At 42.6% G+C, this 21,323-nt stretch overlaps 1 protein-coding gene across 3 annotated transcripts in view; it reads left to right on the top strand.

Annotated features, from left to right (window-relative positions):
• The first annotated feature begins 702 nt into the window (after positions 1-702).
• The window catches only part of polrmt (polymerase (RNA) mitochondrial (DNA directed)), a 113,519-nt gene continuing 92,898 nt past the window's right edge, over positions 703-21,323 (top strand). For all 3 annotated transcript variants that reach the window (XM_068016227.1, XM_068016228.1, XM_068016230.1), the window contains exons 1-4: positions 703-876; positions 6,719-6,817; positions 7,819-8,609; positions 9,650-9,783. In XM_068016227.1, the coding sequence (XP_067872328.1) occupies positions 753-876; positions 6,719-6,817; positions 7,819-8,609; positions 9,650-9,783 (1,148 nt within the window). In that variant the 5' untranslated portion in view covers positions 703-752. The remainder of the gene's footprint in view (positions 877-6,718; positions 6,818-7,818; positions 8,610-9,649; positions 9,784-21,323) is intronic.

The raw sequence follows: 21,323 nt of genomic DNA, 5'->3' as shown, positions 1-21,323 counted from the left end.
TCAAGAGGGAATTAGATAATTATCAGAAAAGGAAGAATGTGCAGGGTCTTGGGGAGAAGGTGGGGGAGTGGCACTAAATAAATTACTCACTCGGGAGAGCTGGTACAGACACAATGGACCAAATGGCCTCCTTCTGTGCTGTAACAATTCTGTGATTCTGTTTCAGGTCTGTGTGACCTTTCATTGGAACTGGCAGATGTTAGAAATGTAATAGGTTTTAAGCAAATGAAAGGGGGGAGGAGCGAAGATCAGGAACAAAAGAGGTCTGTGGGGTGGAGGGCAGGACAGATTAAATGACTAAAGGTCTCATGGTGCAAAACCAAGGAGAGTATTTCCAGCATTTTCTGTTTTTGTTTCAGATTTCCAACATCTGCAGTATTTTTTAATTTTGTACCTGTTTTTGGGTGCTGGTTTAGGGATGCATATTGACCAGGAAATAGTGTCATGGGATTGTTTATGTCCACAGAGCAGAAAGGGGCTTGGTTAGTCACTCTTATAATGTAGGAAACATTGTGTTTAAATGGACTTGTGATCTTAAACCACCCTCTTCAACCTTTCCCAGTGCTCCTGATACTCACTCCGCCTGCACTTGGTCCACGTGTTACATTACGCGCAAGGCCTCCTGGGAGTTGTAGTTCCCAGCGATTTGGCCTCGATTCCCATCGTGCATTGCGGAAGCACACGCATGCGCGGTGGCTCCTGCGAGGGGCCGGACACTAACAACCAAGATGGCGCCCTAGAGAAGAAAGGTGATGTTGCTGCTGAGGCTCTGCTCTTCCCGGAACCCCGGTCCCGCCACCTTGAGGGAGGTGTTCTTTCTCCCTTCGGGCTGTCACCGTTGCCTTCAGCTTAGGAGACATCCCGCTAGAAGCTCAGGTAAAGGCCGTGGCTCCACTGAAGTTAAACCGAGCCCGATCGAGGGGGGAGGGGTGTCACAGAGGGTTGGGGCTCCATGTGCATCCGGCGCTTCACCCAGAGATGCTGCAGAAAAACCCTTCCATTATCGCCCACTGAGCCGCAATAGGCCGTCATACCTTGTTTGTTTGGTGGGGGGGGGGAGATCCTTTTTTTTCCCTCAGCTGCCAACAGCATGGAAATGTCAGGAGTGAGCTTTATATTCACAATCCCTTCTAAATGGATATTAATGAGCTATCTGACTTCCAGGACTGGATGAGCAGAAATTTTCTCCAATGAAATATGAGGAAGACAGAAGCCATCGTTTTCAGTCTCGGTCAGAAACACTCTTTTCTAACTACCAACTCCATCGCTCTCCCTGGCAATTGTCTGAGGCTGAACCAGCCTGTTTGCAACCTTGCGATCATATTTGACCCTGAGCTGAGCTTCTGACCGCTTATCTGTACCATCACTAAGACTGCCGATTTCACCTCTGTAAGTTTAGCTGACCCCACTCCTACCTTAGCTCATGTGCTGAAGCCCTCATCCATGCCATTGTTACCTGTAGAGTTGATTATTCCAATGTACTCCTGGCCGCTCTCCCATCTTCTCCTCTCCATAAACTTGAGTTGAGCCAAAACTCTGTTGCTTGTATTCTACTAGCTTACACCATGACCTGTTAATTCATCAACTTTATGCTCACTGACCTACATTGGCTCCAGGTCCAGCAATGCCTCAATTTTAAAATTCTCTATAACCTCGCCCTACTGTATCTCTGTAACCTCCTGCAGTCCTTCAAGCTTCCGGGATCTTTGCACTCCTCTAATTCTGGCTTATTGAGTATTTCTTATTTTAATCATTTCGCCATTGGTGGCTGTGTTTTCGGATGCCTGAGCCCGAAGCTGTAGAATTTCCTCCCTGACCCTCTCGACCAACACCACTGCCCCCCTCCCCCCCCCCCACTTTAAGATGCCTCTTTAAACCTATCTCTGTTGGTTAACTATCTTAATATTTCCTCAACTGGCTCGGTAACAAATTTTGTTTGATCCTGTGAAGTGCCTCGGAATGCTTTCCTGTGTTAAAGGCGCTATATAAATGTAAATTGTTGTAAAAGAGCAGGTTTGACTCCAATTGAGGTTGTGTTAATGAAAGTCTGTTATTTTGATGCGCTTTGTTAATATAAAGGAAGTCTGTTTTTTCTTTTCAATAGGTTTGAAATATTTATCAATTTTTCTTTAAATTCATCATTTTTAGTGGTATGCCTTGGCTGATTCTTCAGATTTTTAATGCAAGGTGTTATAACTCTAGTCCCTGGGTTAGATTTGACATTCATAGAATGCTTCAATTTAACAGGACAGCTGACCCACCTGCACCCACTCAAAGTTATCCACAGTTCTGTTCCTTTCCCTGATTATTTTCAAATCTTTATCAAAGTCCATTTTAAGAACTATTACAGCTATAGTCTTTATTTCAAAAAGACTACAGTACTGATGTCAGCAATGCATTGGCTGTTTTCGAAATATGTTTGATTGTCTTATTGGTAATGTCTTGTCTTCGTTTCCAGAAACACGATCAAACTATCTCTCATTCTTTGACTATACTGATCTGTAATGTACACTAGTTTATGCTCCCTTCTAATCAATGACTTAAAAAGTGTGGCACCGTGTTTAAGTTCTTTGTAGCAGCTGTATGATCATGTTTTTATTTGCCATTCCTTTAAAATACTTATGCTTCCTCCTTTCAGTTTCTGATTTTAAAAGAAATCACTGTCCGTTATCCCTTTCCACTTTGAGAAAAGTAATAAATACAAGAAGTAATATGAGTCACTGTCTGTGCAGAAGTTTCAGTGCGCATGCATGGAACTTTGGCACCAGCCTTCCCATGGTCATGCAATTGTTCATCATAAGTAGTGAGATTGCTGAGCATAAGTCAACTTTCTCCACTCATAAGAATTGTCTTCTTTCTTCTTCTTTGGCCGCTTTGTGTCGAGAGACAATGGGTAAGCGCCTGGAGGTGGTCAGTGGTTTGTGAAGCAGCGCCTGGAGTGGCTATAAAGGCCAATTCTAGTGTGACAGACTCTTCCACAGGCGCTGCAGATAAAATTGGTTGTCGGGGCTGTTACACAGTTGACACTCTCCTTGCACTTCTGTCTTTCTTCCTGCCAACTGCGAAGTCTCTTTGACTCGCCACTCTTTGTCCCCACTTTTATGGCTGTACGCCAGTTCTGGCGATCACTGGCAATTGACTCCCACGACTTGTCGTCAGTGTTACAGGACCTCATGTCACGTTTGCAGACGTCTATAAAGTGGAGACATGGACGGCCGGTGGGTTTGATACCAGTGACGAGCTCGCTGTACAATGTGTCCTTGGGGATCCTGCCATCTTTCATGCGGCTCACATGGACAAGGCATCTCAAGCGCCGCTGGCTATGTAGGGTATATATGCTTGGGATGTTAGCCACCTCGAGGGCTTCTGCGTTGGAGCTACGGTCCTGCCACTTGATGTCAATGATTCTCCGGAGGCAGCGAAGGTGGAATGAATTGAGACATTGCTCTTGGCTGACAAACATTGTCCAGGCCTCGCTGCCATAGAGCAAGGTACTGAGGACACAGGCTTTAAACACTTGGACTTTTGTGTTCCGTGTCAGTGCGCCATTTTCCCACATCCTCTTGGCCAGTCTGGACATAGCAGCGGACACCTTTCCCATGCACTTGTTGATTTCTGCATCGAGAGACAGGTTACTGCTGATAGTTGAGTCTAGGTAGGTGAACTCTTGAACCACTTCCAGAACGTGGTCGCCGATATTGATGGCTGGAGCATTTCTGGCGTCCTATCCCACGATGTTCGTTTTCTTGAGGCTGATGGTTAGGCCAAATTCGTTACAGGCAGGCGCAATCCTGTCGGAGTCTCTGCAGACACTGTTCTGTGTGGGATGTTACTGCAGCATCGTCAGCAAAGAGGAGTTCCCTGATGACTTTCCATACTTTGGTCTTCGCTCTAAGACGGGCAAGGTTGAACAACATGCCATCTGATCTTGTGTGGAGGAAAATTCCTTCTTCTGAAGACTTGATTGCATGTGAGAGCAGCAGGGAGAAGAAGATCCCAAACAGTGTAGGTGCGAAAACACCGCCTTGTTTCACGCCACCCAGGATAGGAAAGGGGTCTGATGAGGCACCGCTGTGCTGAATTGTGCCTTTCATTTTGTCATGGAATGAGGTGATGGTACTTAGTAGCTTTGGTGGACATCTGATCCTTGCTAGTAGTCTGAAGAGACCACGTCTGCTGACGAGGTCAAAGGCTTTGGTGAAATCAATGAAAGCAACGTAGAGGGTCATCTATTGTTCGCGGCATTTCTCCTGTAACTGGCGAAGGGAGAACAGCATGTCAATGGTGGATCTCTCTGCTCGAAAGCCACGCTGTGCCTCAGGGTAGACATGCGCAGCCAGCTTCTGGTGTCTGTTTAAAACTACTCGAGTGAAGACTTTCCGCACTATGCTGAGCAGGAAGATTCCACAGTAGTTGTTGCAGTCACTGCGGTCACCCTTGTTCTTATAGAGGGTGATGAAATTGGCATCGCGCATGTCCTGTGGTACTGCTCCCTCATCCCAGCACAGGCAAAGCAGTTCATGGAGTGCTGAGAGTATAGCAGGCTTGGCAGTCTTGATTATTTCAGGGGTAATGCCGTCCTTTCCAGGGGCTTTTTTCAACTGGATAGAGAATCACTGAGTTCCGATTTTGTTGGCTGTTCGTCCAGCTCGTCCATGACTGGCAGAGGCTGGGCTGCATTGAGGGCGGTATCAGTGACAACATTTTCCCTGGAGTACAGTTCTAGGTAGTGCTCCACCCAGCGTTCCATTTGCTTGCGTTGGTCAGTGATCGTGTCCCCTGATTTAGACTTGAAGGGGGGGGAGGTGGTGATCTTGATGGTTGGCCCAAAATGGTACTGTTGTGATATCAGCAGGGCCATGATAATGAGGATAAAGATGACATGTTTTTAATTTACTTGTTATTCATGGTCCCTACCAATGTTCCTGTTAAGCTGCGTGGTTGTATGGCAGTGCAGCAGCCTGGAAGGTACCGCACAGGCCATATTCCGTGATAACTAACGGGGCTGTGCAAAAATATGTATAACGGGACTGCACGCTGAGAAAGCTAGCTGTGCACAACAACTTAATTTTAAAGGGAACATTGGTTCCCCACTCCCTGTAAAAATATCTCCACCATAGAGATTATATAATAGTTTCTACCACTCTGTACAAACCATTTTTAAAACCATTTTTGTTAATTTTCTGATTGAATTGTTGCAAATACTTTGTCCAAATGAAAAGATAAATGGAGCAACAACTTATTGAAATCCAAAGATGTTGAGATGATGCAGCAGGTTCTTGATGTTCAGCCCCCAGTCATCTGACTTCAGTGCTACACATAGTATTTGCCCTACCAGTGAATATTTCACTGTGTGCCCAAAGGAAAGAGTAACTTGAATTTATAATGTGCCTTTCACATCCTAAACTGGTTTATAACTATTGTATTACTTTAAAGATGAGTTATGTGAGCAAAATTATGACAATTAATTGTGTTTTTTAATATATAATTATAGTTGGTGTTGGAATGTCAAATCGATCATAACTACATCTTATTCTATATTGTGTTGCTCAGCCTATTGAAATATGTTAGCCAGGAATTATTTTCACATACTTTCATTGCTTATTTTGGGTATCTCTGTATTTAATTTTTAAACTGGTCTCATCTATATGCCTGCCTCAGAATATCATGCTGCAAACAAATGTTTTTTTGGTATCAAAATTCACATTGCCACGAGTGCAATGTTGCAGGCAGGAGAAATGATATAGCAGCAGCCAAACTTGACAGATGTCATATTATGATGTACCACATTTCCTGTAGTTGCCATCAGTTTTTTTTCTCAATTCATTTTTTCTTTTTATACCATTCTAGGGCTGTGACGTTTGTGCATTATCCAGTAAAATATTACTACCAAGGGGGGGGGTGGCTGGGGGTGGCAGATATATGTCCTGTCCTATTTATTCTGAAATCAGAAGTTGCTTGAAAAGCTATGTTTGCATGTATAATCAATCCATTTTCAGTCGCCAGCCACAGCTCAGTTGGTAGCACTCTTGCCTCTGGGTCAGAAGCACAAAAATCTAAGGCTGACAGGCCAGTGCTGTGCTGAGGCAGTGTTGCACTGTTCAGGCGCCGTCTTTTGGTTAAAGCATTAAACCGAAGCCCTGTCTGCTCTCCAAAGTGGATGTAAAAGATCCTGTTCTATTTTGAAGAAGAAAAAGGTAGTTATCCCTGGCGTCCTGGCCAATATTTATCCTCAACCAGCATCTCACAAAGAGATTATCTAGTCATTATTACATTGCTGTTTGTAGGAGCTTGCTGTGCACAAATTGACTGCCGCGTTTTCTATGTTCCAACAGTGACTGCACTTCAAAGGTACCTCATCGGCTGTAGCTGCTTTGAGATGTCCTGAGGTCATAAAAGGCGCCATAGAAATTCCCGTCTTATTTTTTAAACATATAGATGCCAGCTCTTTTATTATTGAAGGGACACAGTGAAAATGGCATACTAAATCAGTGACTAATTCAATTTGTGAATATCCAGGCACTTTCCTTCTAGTAAAGTGGCAATATTAAGTATACTGTAGAAAAAAGCTGAACTAATGTCACAAATGAGGGCTCCACATTAGTTTTGTATTTGTTCTGTAATGTTCTGAACAGATAAATATGATTAATAGCTATTGGTGGATATTCTTGATTTGTATGGACAATGTAGCTAAAAATGCTTGCAATTGATCTTTCAGAGCAGCCTTGGGGTTTCTTCAGAAGAAATTACTCTTCTATTATCCCTAAGAAGGATGATGGAAAAAATCAAACCTGTGAGAGAGCTCATCTGTTACAGGGTAAGTGTGGAGAGAGAATATTGAAGGGAAGAGGAAATGGACATGTTTCAGGAGTGCGTTTTGGTTTCTGGATTACTAGGAACTATCTTTCACAGGACTCCCTGCATTCATGCCAAAGTCAAAACGTTTTACTTCCAAAACAAATACTTCAAATGGTTGAAATTTACATTAATGCAATGATTAGATCACTTTATTTTAAAATGTTGTAAGCTGTAATTAAAAAATTCCTTACTCATGTATTACTGCTAATGATCTGAACTACAAACTGTAGCCATTCAATTTCTAAAGTGTTTTGTTGTAACTAAACTTTTTATTGTAAACAGAATAAAGATTTGTAAATTCCCAGGCTTTTCTGCTCCTGTCTGTAAAATAAATACCTGCTTACAATTGTTTTTAAAGCAGGTAAAAGCTGATAGCTGTAGTTGTGTATAAGGTAGGAAATTTGAGGCGTGATAGTTTGTGTGTTGGGAAGTATTGTATTGAATTGTAGCCCACTCTGGAAGGACACTCATTTCCTCAGCCAGTCTAGCTCACCTGTCTCTCTTGGGCTGTCCAGCATTACTTGATTCTTTCTGACTACCAGCCTACTGCTCCTGGTCCTTTGCTTTCTTTTCTCCTGCTACAAGTTTCGTGCTCCACTTTCTCAGGAACCTGGTCTCCTGTTCCACTTTCTTAAGCTCCAGTCTCATGTCCCCATCTTTCGTGCTACTGGTTTCTTGTTCCCTTACGCACAATAGTGACAGAGTAGTTTGTTAAAATTGGATTTCCTGCTTTGGCAAGCCATGCTCTTGAATGGGGCGTTATACATGTGGGTCATAGTATTTTTAGTTGGCAAGTACAGGAGTTGTCTCCTATTAAGTGTGCGTATATAATATGCATTTTGTTCAATCATGTCAATTATTTTATTGGCCTCTTTTATCTTGAAGTATGTATTTCTACATTATCTGATGAAAGTTTCTAATTTCATCTTTTTATTTCCTTGTTTCTACTCCAAATGGCAGTTCTCAAAGCTAGAATGCAGCAACTGCAGGCAGATAACGTGACTGAAGTGAAATGTACAGAGGTACAGTTTGTGAACCAAATAAATGTAACTCATCTAGAAAGTCACGCTGGGTCAAAGAATCTTACTTTTCTGCCGGCTAGGGAATTTAAAAAATCTGTTACACTGAACACTGCAGCTCTCGTAAAAGAAAAAGCAGCTGAAGAACAGATGGGCAAAAAATGTCACGTAGAAACAATAGTTCCAAAAACTACCTCAGCTCCTAGCAAATGGATTGAAAAATTAGACAAGGAAAAACGCAATAAAACCAGGAGACAACTTAATGTTGTGAAAAAAATGAAAGAATCTCTGCCGTTGTCCACCCCTAAAATTGTTACTGGTGCTAAGTCCACTGGAACTGGCAGAAAAAGTACAGCAAAAGACAATGCTGCAAAGACTCAGGCAGGGCACAGAGTCAGTCCTTCAGTAATGAGTAATCCACATGCAGTTCATCCAGATACAAAGTCTGATGCATTATATGATTTTTCTGTGGAAGCTGTTCTTGCTGAAGTGGAAAACCTCGACCAACAGCTTAACAAATGGGAATCTTCTACTAAACTGCTTGAAGATGAAGAAGGCAACAAATACGGTGACGCCCAGCGGAATATTTTATCCTACGTCGAGGCTTGTGCATTCATCAATGATCTGGACAGAGCTCATCAATGCATCATGTTTCATCACCGGATTCTTACTCGCCGGAAGCAGTTGAATATTAAGATTTACAGTGTTTTAATGCATATATGGGCTAAAAAGGTTAGTAGACTTATAAATAAAATTTGTGACCCTTACTCTGAAGTACTGTTCCTGGGTTCTTCTGTTTGATTTTATGAACACCAAATTTATTGACAGCACTCTAGCTTCATGTGTTTTTCAAACTGCTGCTGTTCTGTATGTGAATTTGATTTTGTTAACTACAATTCAGGTCTTAGTGGTCAAGAGTCCACAGTAATTGTGCATTGTGCCCATTGTTTTGCATTCATAATTTCACGAACAGAGGCCACAGAATATCTGATGTGGAAATGCGACATTTTCTTCCTGCAATATCTAATATCAGCACCACAAACCCCAAGGTCAGGTAGGATGAGGTTAGATACCTCTCTCATTGGTGCAACAGGTAGCGCTTTTCTGAGGAACGATTTTGAGATACATTGTTGGGGCAGAGTAGAGGGAGGTTCATTCGATATCTAACCTCGCCATACCTGACCTTGGGGTTTGCGATGCTGACACTGGGTATTGCAAGAGGAAAGGGTTCCATTTTCCAGCACTAACATCCCTCACCCTGATGAACACAACATTTCAGAAAAGAGTGAGGGGAAGGTAACAGTGTAATCTAGGTCAGGATGATCACTCATGCTTTTTGATCTAATTAATGCTCTTCAAGCGTTTGGCAAAAGTAGTTTGGAAATGCAGAGGTTAGGGCCATTGTTTGTCACTGGCCCAGCCTCATTGAGGAAAAATTGAAATTTTACTTAATCTGGCAGTTCAACAACCCACTATCATTTGGAAGCTCCTCAGAAGTGAACATCTGTTCAGTTGTCAGTTTGAATGTTACCACTGTTTTTCTTTTTTTTTTTAAAATCACATTTGCGATTTTTTTTTTTCTTGTCCATTTTTCTCTGTTACATCTCATTTATATTTATTTTGGCATTTTGCTCCACATCCTAGTAGCTGTCTTTTTACAACTATTTCATTTATCGTGCCAATGTTCCCCTCCTTTTTATCTGGCCAAAGAATAGCACAAGTGGTCAGGAAAGGTTAACATCAGGAAAATAACCTCAAATATTTGCTTGCAGGGTTCATTAAATCAGATTGGCAAGCTTTTCAGCCTGGTGGAAGAAGCAGGACTGAAGCCTAATTTGGACTGCTATATGGCAGCATTGGAGTGTATGGGACGCATGGAAAACTGCAAATCTTGTGTGATCAAGAGGTAAGCAGCAATTGTAAAAATCAGAAAAATATCACAAGGACACTTGTACTGTAAATTGTTCTAAATCTTCCTTGTACATTCCCATTGGTGAGCAATTGGAACAAAATAGCCCAGTGAACAATGTACATCGACTGCAGCAGTGTAGGTTTCACCTGTGCACCATGCATCTGTTCTGAGGCCTCAATAAAATATTTTCTCATGATAACCTAGAAATTTATCTTGCAATAATTGGACATTGGAAAACAGCAGCCATTGATGAGATTTCCTCAGTGGATGATTAGATTCATGAGCTCTGAGTATACTTTTTGTAGCTTTTTCACAATTGATATAAAAATCTTAAATGCCTGTTGGCAAGTGGAATCCATAGACCATCTACTACAGGAAGTTAAGTGTGTTAGAAATATGGTGTGATACATGCTCAAGGAATCCAACTAGAATTGAATTTAAACACAACTGTAGTTAATTTGATGTTTTATCTCTCCCCGCGTTAAAATCTCTTTTGGATTCGAACTGACTATATTGGATATCAGACATCTTGAGTATGGTACAAATACTTAAGGTACTCATTCAAGTTCTTTGCTTATTCAGCATAGATTTTAGCTACTTCTTAAAATAGGAAAATTTAATATAAGCACGTTGTGTTTGCATGATAACATTAACAATAGTGATTTTTAGCCTCATTAAAATAATGAGTCACACTTATCGTCTTAGAGAAAAAGTTAAAGATAAACGTGTCGAGGCTGTTGTTTTGTCCTCGAGTCTGGGTATGATGACCTGAAACCAGTCTTGAAATCTGTTGTATGTATTTTTTTATGTATGTATTACTGAGTACTGGCAGGAAGGCTTAATGCATTTATTGTGGCAATGTTTTTTCCGCCTTTTCCCATTAGCTGCACTGACTAGCCAGAATTTTGTGTACAGGATGATGCACTTTCACTTTTCCTCCTCTGTCATTGAGTCACCTCTGGTGTACTCTAAAAATTCTAACGTTGGACCCCTCATGTACATCATTTGGCAGCATCACCTGAAAACATAAGGTCAGCTTCCACTTTTCTCTTGAATTCATTATGGGATGTGAGTATCATTGGCAAAGCCAGTACTTCTTACCATCCCCAACTGCCCTTGAGAAGGTGGTGATGAGCCACCTTCTTGAATTCTTGCAGTCCCTGTGGTGTAGGTACACCCATGCTGTTAGGAAGGGAGTTCCAGGTTTTTGATTCAGTGACTGAGGAAACGGCGATATAGTTCTAAGTTAAGATGGTGTGTGGCTTGGAGGGGTATTGAAACAGAAACATAGGAGCAGGAGTAGGTCATTCGTCCCTTCGAGCCTGCACCGCCATTCAATACGATCATGGCTGATCGTCCAAACTCAGTACCCTGTTCCTGCTTTCTCCTCGTATCCCTTGATTCCTTTAGCCCTAAGAACTATATCTAACTCTTTCTTGAAAGTATTTAATGATTTGGCCTCAACTGCTTTCTGTGGTAGAGAATTCCACAGATTCACCACTCTCTGGGTGAAGAAATCCCTCCTCATCTCAGTGCTAAATGGCTTACCCCTTATCCTTAGATTGTGACCCCTCGTCCTGGACTCTTCCGCCATTGGGAACATCCTTCCTGCATCTAGTCTGTCCAGTCCTGTTAGAATTTTGTAGGTTTCTATGAGATCCCATCTCATTCTTCTAAACTCTGGCGAATACAAGCCTAATCAACCCAATCTCTCTTCATACGTCAGTCCTGCCATCCCAGGAATCACAGGTGAACTTTCGCTGCACTGCCTCCATAGCTAGAACATCCTTCCTCAGATAAGGAGACCAAAACTGCACACATTACTCCAGATATTGTCTCACCAAGGCCTTGTATAATTGCAGCAAGACATCCTTGCTCATGTACTCGAATCCTCTCGCTATGAAGGCCAACATACCATTTGCCCTTAACTGCCTGCTGCATCTGTATGCTTACTTTCAGTGATTGGTGCACAAGGAGACCCAGGTCACGCTGCACCTCCCCCTTTCCCAGTCCATGAATCAGTGAATGGTGATGGTGTTCCCTTGTGCTTGCTGCTCTTGTTCTTCTAGGTAGTAGAGGTCACGAGTTTAGAAGCTACTGTCGCAGTGCATCTTGTAGATAGTACGCACTGCTGCCACTGTGTGCTGGCGGTGAAGGGATTGAATGTTGAGGATGGTGGATGGGGTGCCAATCAAGTGGGCTGCTTTGTCCTAGATGATGTCGAGCTTCTTGAGTGTTGCTAAAGATGCACTCATCGAGGCAAGTGGAGAGTATTCCATCACACTACTTGTGCCTTCTAGATGACTGACAGGCTTTGGGGAGTCAGGAGGTGAGTTACTTACTGCACAATTCTCAGCCTCTGTCTTGCAGTTGTAGTCACAGTATTTATGTGGCTGGTCCAGTTAAGCTTCTGGTCAATGGTAACCTCTCAGGATAATGTTGGGGGATTCCGCGATAGTATTGCCGTTAAATGTCATGGGGAGATGGTCAGATTTTCTCTTGTTGGAGATCGTCGTTGCCTGGTACTCGTTTGGTGCAAATGCTGCTTGCTACTTGTCAGCCATGGGCTACTTCAGTATCTGAGGAGTTGCGATTGGTACTGAACACTGTACAATTATGCTGATGACACCCCGCCCCATGTCTACATTCTCCATCAATTCAAAGGCTGCTGCACTCCTGCAGTTGCCGCATTGGCATTAAGATCTGGAAGCGCTAAAATTTATTCCAACTAAATGTCTGCAAAACCAAAGCTATCCTTATTGGCTTCTACGGCATCTTGACTTGAGCAGCCTCCCCAACTGGCACCTCAGATGAATCAGATGGTATGGAATCTTCATCGTACTTCTTGCATCTTAAGATGAGGTTCTTCTCTCACATCCGCTCCATTATCAAGATCATTGTCTTTCATCTCTGCAATGTTGCAACATATCCCCTACCTTTCCCCCCATGACCACTGAAACTGTAATTCATAGCTTCTCTCATGTTTTGCTCAATGCTATCGCTAGCTCGACAGTTCACAAATTGCAACTTATTTAAAATAATGTAGCTCATGTCCTCATCTGCCCAAAGTCTGGTACGCTGGTCACTCCTTTCTTCTCTCAAGCTTCACTTGTGCTGCAGTGAGTTAACCTCAGAATTCTTGCCTCACTTTCAAATTCCTGCACTGCCCCCAAAACCCTTTGTTAGTCACTTGTTTCAGCCTTCTGTGCCTATACAGCCCCGTCCCCCCACTCCCTCAGTTCCATCATCCACTTTTCATCCTGCCCTTTGGAGTTCCCTGGCTAATTCTCCTTGCCTCACTGTTTCTTTCTCAACATTCAGAACCATTTCAAATCTTTTCAATCTACTTTTACCAATGTAAAGACTGCAAGCCACTGAGCCGTTGTCATCCTTCTGCAAGTCCCTGCTGGTGTCAAATGTAAACACCTTAAAACCCTTGAAGGTGGTTCTGCACCCTCCCTCCTCCCCCCCCCCACAATGCACACAACCGGAGGCAGTGCCACATCTGACTAGTATCCTACCTGAAGTGCTAACTTTACTTTTTGAGTTCTGATTGACCTGTTATGTATTTTCAGCATGTTCTATGTTTATTTTATAATATTTTGCTATTTTAAAACTATAATCATGTTTATACTATAGAGGAGATGGATTGCTTCCAATAACACGTGATTTAATTGCTTCTATTTCCAGGCTACTTTTTGAATTTTTTATACATCTTACCCCACTGTCCATCTCTATTGTAAGGATGTGGACAGCGGAGAAAGGAATGTGACAAAGCTAAGGGTCTGTCTTCTGTTGGTGACGATTTAGAAAGACGATATAGTGCCCTTCACATCAGGTTACACCAAAGCATTTGACAGCTAATGAAGTAATTTTTAAGTGTAGTCAGTGTTATCAACCTAAACACGCAGTCAGTTTGCACAGTAAGTTGCCATAAACAGAAATATTGCAAATGACTAAACTGTTTTTTGGTGATGTTAGTTGTGATAAATATTGGCCAGGACACTGGGGGAGCTCTTCTTGTTGAATAGTGCCGTGGACTTTTATAACCTTGAGTAAACATTTTTTAAAATGGCACCTCAAGAAAGATAGCACTCCCTCAGTATTGTACTAAGATGTTAGTCTAGGTTAGGTGGTCAACTCCTGAACCCAGGATCTTCTAACTCAGGTGACAGGGCTACCACTAAGACAATTTACAGTACTTAGTAAAATTATTCTTAATTGACCAAGTTATAAAAAATTGCATGTTTAAATGTGAAAGTCTGTAGCTGCATTTATGTGAGCGTAGTGTCAAAGCCAAAGTAGTCACACCACATACTGATGGTAAAATTGTATTAGAAATCTAGAATCAGAAAATTACCTGGTTCCAGAGGGTAGAAGAGCTGCATTCCCGGGAAGGCGGGATTCTCTCTTTGCTTCACTCAAGAGTCAAGTTAGGCTCTGACTTCAGATTTACACTACGATGCCCTTGGCATGAAGTGAAGCTACCTCATACTAATGTAATTGTAAGGGAACTGCAGCTGGCGATGAGTGGACATGGTAATATGTACCTGTTTTATCCACTAGATGGCTCCTTTACACATAGCTGTTGTAGAATTCGTCGAGTAGCTCAGTACGTAGTATAATCAGCGTTGTCCTTTAACTAGTGTTTACTGAGGATCCTCCTAATGCCTTTCTTTGACTTAGTTTCAACAGTCATCATTTGTTTGCATATTCTCCCATTGTTCCATTTCCTGCAATTTCAAATGGCCTGGCACTAGTGATAGGAAGGACCTCATGAAAATGGTGGCGAAGTTACAGTAAATGACAGTACTGTTTGTTTAATCTCAGACTATGCTAAGTGGGAAAATAACCACTCATATATATTAATTTTGAATCTGCAAAACACAATATGTATTCACGTCTGGCACATTGTGAATGGTGGATTTCAGCTGCTTTATTGAATCAACTATTCATTTTAGCATAAATGATGATTTCAGTTGATACATTTGTAGCTGTACTAACTGATTTAACCCAAATGCTGAGAATACACTGTGGCTGCCATGGTACCTGCCATGTGATATTATCCTTCTGGTGAGGTGTCACAGTCGGCAGCAGGATACCACATAGTGCTGACAAACCATTAAAATCCTTTTACCTGTCAAGGCAGATTATGCTGTCATATCTCTAATAGAAATTTAGTGTAAGATTTTGTACACATTGGTTTTCCATCATTGTATGGTTCACTGTGGTCTAAATGGAGGTGATTGGCTAATGAAAGTACTTTTTCTGTTCTTTGATTTATAAGTCCATATTTTTGGAAATTTTCAAGATGGTGATAATTTATATGTGCAGAGATAACAGGCCATTCGTATGAGATAGAATGGGTCGCAGATCAGCTTTGGAGCATTTTATCAATGTGGATAATTGAAAATGAGGTGTAGTGGGTAGATTTTATACCCTCGACATGGGTGGGTTTATCCATTGACACAATGCCTAGGCCCTGGTGAGGGATGATGCAGTACTGGCAATATAGCTATGCCTGATTATACATCTCGGGCTGAATTCTACCAGCCTCGACGTCGAGAAGGGTCTGCCACATATTATCGGCGGCGGGGGGATCCTCAGTGCAGCCCGCAAACCCCCCCCCCCCCTCCCCGGCTGCCTTCATCTAAATATTTCAATGAACATAAATAAGATGCAAATGAACTTACCTGGTGGCAGCGGCCGTACCACAGCAATTTTACGGCTGCCGATTGCAACTCGCGTGCCTTCCGGAGCTCCGAGGCAAGACACTGGTGGGTGGGGGGAATAAAATTATCAGGGCGGGAGGGTTGGGGTAGCAAGGAAAACACTTTTTATTGCCAGTGGGGATGGTGGGAAGGGGTTGAAGGGCAAATGTGAAAAGGTTGGGGGGGGTGGGGGGCGCGGGTGGTGGGGGGAGTTCGGGTCGGAATAAAGTTAATTTTGGATCGATATGCTCAAAAACAAACATGGGTGGGGGTGGGACACTGCCTTTAAAAATCCAAATTTCTTCTAAGGGCTTGAAGCCCTTTAAAAATGGCACGGCGCCTGCACAGTGGCGCCAGATGCCCTTGCCAGGGTCGCGGCGGCCGTCCCCTCTACATCATGGGGGGTGGTCGCTTCGCCCCCTCCATTTAAATCAGCCCTCGCACGTAATATCGCGGGGGCTGTGTGGCAGCACTTCTGTGTTGGAAGGCTGCCACTTTCATAGCGCCCCGCCATGGAGTGCAGCGCGCTTATAAATTTCAGCCCCTCATGTCTGCCCTGGTCTGTTAGATACTGTTCTTTGGAGAACAACTTGAGAAAATACTTACAGAAATGACACTAAAACTGGCAAGCCAATTTAGCCAAAGACTCCCAAATGATGACCAGCTCTCTCCATCTTTATTTTAATCCAAAATGGATTTCCTTTGGGAGGGAAAAAGGTTCTTCCATGACGAGGTTCATGACATTTGGAAGGGTAACCTAGGAAGTTATTATCACATTCCATTAACCTTTGGCCATGTCTTCACTGTGTCTAGCTTAAGTAAGTGGAAGATTCTAACCTTTAGAGGTACAAAACCTCATATTGTCAAATCTGTTTTTGTCAGTTATTTTACTAGTTCATACATTGGGTTAAGTTAGACCAGGTAGTTGTCTTACTCCAGTTAGTTTGTAGTTTTCAAAGCAGCTAGGGATTGGCCTTTCGAACTTCTGCAAAAATGACTACAGATTGATAATTTTGCATATAACTCAATTGACTTTTTGTCTTGGACATGAGGTAAAATTTCTAGTCCTGGCACTGAAATGGCAGGATCAGAGTAGAGCAAGCTTTATATTCACTGAAATTACACTAGGATGAGCTCATTCTGTTGGCACAACAGGCTCCCAGTCCAAGTTGGGCTTCGTGACACAAACTTACTTTCAATCGCCACTGGGTTCACATTTAAAAGCTGCAGGTAGCACATAAAGGGGTCGCTTGATTATTGCTGGGCAGAAGCCTTGAAATGGTTGTTTTTGTCACAAAGCATCTCTATTTCAGATGCTTTGAACTTGGATCTGGAAGAAGTGCTGGAAAAGAGGGATGATTGTTTAGCACTCCAGGGGACCCTGTTATCAGGAGAACTGCATATTATTGAGAAGGAGCATAAGGTTATTTTAGACCACATAAAACATACACTTTTGCCAAGTGACAGCACTGGACCAGAAGGCATTAGCCAGATCTACAGTTCATTTCAGGATATTTAATTTAGTTGTACTTGATGTCCTGAAATATATTGGTAATACATTAGTTGTTAGCTGATCTAAGCACTGACCTCCCATGGTAGTTGAGCTAGTAAAGAGACCAGTATTGCCAAAGACTGCATTATGCATAACCAAACCTTGCATTTATATGGTGCCGTTAGCATAGTAAAATATCCCCAAGTTGTCTCACGAGCATTATCAAACAAAATCTGACTGCGCCACATTCGGAGATAGTAGGGCAAGTGACTAAAAGCTTGGTCAAAGAGGTAGGTTTTAAGAGTCGCCTTAAAGGAGAGGGAGGTGTAGAGGTTTAGGGAGGGAATTCCAGAGATTAGAGCCTTGGCAGCTGAAGCATGACCGCTAATTGTGGAGTGATAAAGATCAGGGATGCGCAAGAGGCTAGAATTGAAGGAACGCAGAGATCTTGGGGTGGGGATGGTTGTAGGACTTGAGGTTATAGAGATGGGGAGGACAGAGGCCATGGAGGTTTTTGAAAACACGGATGAGAATTTTAAAATAGAGGCATTGCTGGACTGGGACACTACATAGATCAACAAGAATGGGGTGATGGGTGAACTGGACTTGATGTGAATTAAAGTACAGGCAGCACTGTTTGTTAAGTTGATAATGCATTGACCTGATCTGACATTTATGTAAAGATCTCATTTATGAGTGTCTGCTATTTGGCCCATCATTCAGTGTGTTCTGCTCTTGGCTATGGATAAGTTTACTTATCTTCTACCTGCTCTGTGGTTATGCATCTGAAGTTAACAAATTTTGGAGATCTTGGAGATTCTGGTGCAGTCTTATTGTTAGATACCCTGATCTGACCTGATTTATGTTGCACAAATTGTGTTCAATGATCCTGATGGCTGTATGTGCCTCCTTGTTTCTTAGCTAAGCTTCTGTTTTCAGATATTTCTAAAGAGCCATAGCTGAGAGAAATAGACTTGCTTTCCTCGAAGTTAGTCTTACTGTCTATCTTTGCTGGACACAGAGGATTATCTTAAAATGAAAATGCCATGCCTGCTGCTTGGGAAATGGTCATGGAATTTCATGATCCTGTATTGTTTGTCATCTGCACATTGGTGGAGTAGAAAGCTCTCAGTGTTCATGAAGGCCATTGGAATGATAGGAGCCCAGATTTCACATGGTTGGTATAGTTTATGCCTTGAACTTGGGGGAATACTGTAAAAATATAATAGTACCTGGCCATTATTCTTAATGAATTTTGGGGGAAAATGAAGTTACTTGCCCAATGGAGCAATGCAGTAGTGACCAGCTTCTTACATCAATGTACTCTGTTTTTGATGCAGCTTGGAATTAGCCTGAGACATAAATGTTCAGCTCTATGTGCCATCGCTGTGTTGTAGGTTGTCTATAGGTTAAATTTGAGTGGACAGTACAACTATCATCACCTCCTTGGCGAAGAGGAACCAGTAGTTTTCCTCAGACATTCCTAGCTAAGTCTGAGTTGGGACTGTAGACACAGCTGCGTGAGTAAGCACAGCCCGTGACTGGTACAAACAAACCTCTTTTGCATTCTTCTCATCCTGTTCTTCCTTCTCAAAAAGAGAGGAATGCCCATTGAAATTCCCAAATGCAGAATTTTAACTGTCGCAATGAAAGATCCTGCAACTAACAGGGCAACAAACTGCAAAAAAAAAAGCAAATACTTAGAAATTCAGCTCTCACAATCTCAATGATAAAATCTGTGCTGGTTTTCCTTTAAGCATTGATTTCCTATCAGACCAGGAATTCGTTGTCCCTGATTGCTGATTTATATGTCAAACTGTGCTTTCCCAGCAAGAAAAGCAAGGAGTCACATCTGTACTTGTTTGCTTTCATTATCTTGAGTTATAATGTTTAAATTGCTCATGTCCATTTTGGGCGAAGCACATAGGTCAATCATGCAAAGAAGAAAATCAAGAATTTAACTTGCCACCTTCCCACATGTACTAAATCCTTTGACCATTCTTTATTTTCTTTCCCCCAAAAGAGGTAGTTTGCAGGTTTGATTATGTTTTAACATATTTTGTTAACTATATAATTGTAATAAACGATTGTCTAGGATTTAAAAAAAAAACAATGTCCAAGAACCCTTTCACAGTTGTCATTTGGCTGATGCAGCTGTCGCCATGGTTTATCTTTCACTCTTCTGAAAGATGGAGTGTTCTTTTGTCATGTGGTGCTCCATATAGCATTCCAGCTGGCAGCTAAAATCCTCAGTGCCAGTAGTGCTAGATGCACCTGCATGGCAGGCTTACTCTGGGATTTAATGTTTGTGTTTGAGGCAGAATTATTTTGCCTGCATGCTGCCAAGCCACAAATATTTTTGGTCAAAGTACACTTTTTGAAAAGGAACTGGAATGGGCCATTCATCCCGTCGAGCTTGTTCAATGAGATCATGGCTGATAAGTGTCATAACTCCATTTATGCAGCTTGGCTCCATATCCCTTGGCTAACAAAAATCTGTTGATCGCAGATTTAAAATCATTAATTGCGCTAGCATCTACTGCTTTTTATCCCCATCCTTTGTTGAAGTATTTCCTAACTTCACTCCTGAATGGTCAGGTTCTGATTTTAAGGTTATGTCCTCTTGTCCTAGACTTCCCCACCAGTCTGTTTACATAATGTGTTTTTGCTATTCAGCATTGAAGGAGTATTTATATAACACTGTTTCGTGATTGATCTCACTGCATATTAATTTTCACCCCAGACATCAAGATGGAGACACCAATATAGATATCCGTGTTTGCAGAATTATTAGTATTTTTCTAAATCGATAAAGGCAGGTTAGGTGAAAGCGAAACGCAAAGCTCGATCAAAGAGGAAATTATTTTATATTGCGCTAAACTTGTTGTAATGCTGAGTACATCACAGTGTCTGTCTTAATTTTCTGTTCAAGGTCATACAGCAGATAATGTGCGTTATTGATCATGAACACATTTAGTGAACAGAAGCCTTTTTAAGCATTTACGTTTGTATTTTAAGATTTATTTCAGACATATACAGAAAGTAATTTTACAAATACAAAGTGGTGTATATTCTTTTGGGCCTCCTTATCTCGAGAGACAATGGATACGCGCCTGGAGGTGGTCAGTGGTTTGTGAAGCAGCGCCTGGAGTGGCTATAAAGGCCAATTCTGGAGTGACAGGCTCTTCCACAGGTGCTGCAGAGAAATTTGTTTGTTGGGGCTGTTGCACAGTTGGCTCTCCCCTTGCGCCTCTGTCTTTTTTCCTGCCAACTACTAAGTCTCTTCGACTCGCCACAATTTAGCCCTGTCTTTATGGCTGCCCGCCAGCTCTGGCGAATGCTGGCAACTGACTCCCACGACTTGTGATCAATGTCACACGATTTCATGTCGCGTTTGCAGACGTCTTTATAACGGAGACATGGGCGGCCGGTGGGTCTGATACCAGTGGCGAGCTCGCTGTACAATGTGTCTTTGGGGATCCTGCCATCTTCCATGCGGCTCACATGGCCAAGCCATCTCAAGCGCCGCTGACTCAGTAGTGTGTATAAGCTGGGGATGTTGGCCGCTTCAAGGACTTCTGTGTTGGAGATATAGTCCTGCCACCTGATGCCAAGTATTCTCCGAAGGCAGCGAAGATGGAATGAATTGAGACGTCGCTCTTGGCTGGCATACGTTGTCCAGGCCTCGCTGCCGTAGAGCAAGGTACTGAGGACACAGGCCTGATACACTCGGACTTTTGTGTTCCGTGTCAGTGCGCCATTTTCCCCACACTCTCTTGGCCAGTCTGAACATAGCAGTGGAATCCTTACCCATGCGCTTGTTGATTTCTGCATCTAGAGACAGGTTACTGGTGATAGTTGAGCCTAGGTAGGTGAACTCTTGAACCACTTCCAGAGCGTGGTCGCCAATATTGATGGATGGAGCATTTCTGACATCCTGCCCCATGATGTTCGTTTTCTTGAGGCTGATGGTTAGGCCAAATTCATTGCAGGCAGACGCAAACCTGTCGATGAGACTCTGCAGGCATTCTTCAGTGTGAGATGTTAAAGCAGCATCGTCAGCAAAGAGGAGTTCTCTGATGAGGACTTTCCGTACTTTGGACTTCGCTCTTAGACGGGCAAGGTTGAACAACCTGCCCCCTGATCTTGTGTGGAGGAAAATTCCTTCTTCAGAGGATTTGAACGCATGTGAAAGCAGCAGGGAGAAGAAAATCCCAAAAAGTGTGGGTGCGAGAACACAGCCCTGTTTCACACCACTCAGGATAGGAAAGGGCTCTGATGAGGAGCCACCATGTTGAATTGTGCCTTTCATATTGTCATGGAATGAGGTG

This window comes from Heterodontus francisci, chromosome 36 (assembly GCF_036365525.1).
Source record: "Heterodontus francisci isolate sHetFra1 chromosome 36, sHetFra1.hap1, whole genome shotgun sequence".
Classification (NCBI taxonomy): Eukaryota; Metazoa; Chordata; class Chondrichthyes; order Heterodontiformes; family Heterodontidae; genus Heterodontus; species Heterodontus francisci.
Note: the sequence above shows the minus strand (reverse complement) of the source record. Positions and strands in the feature narration are given on the sequence as shown.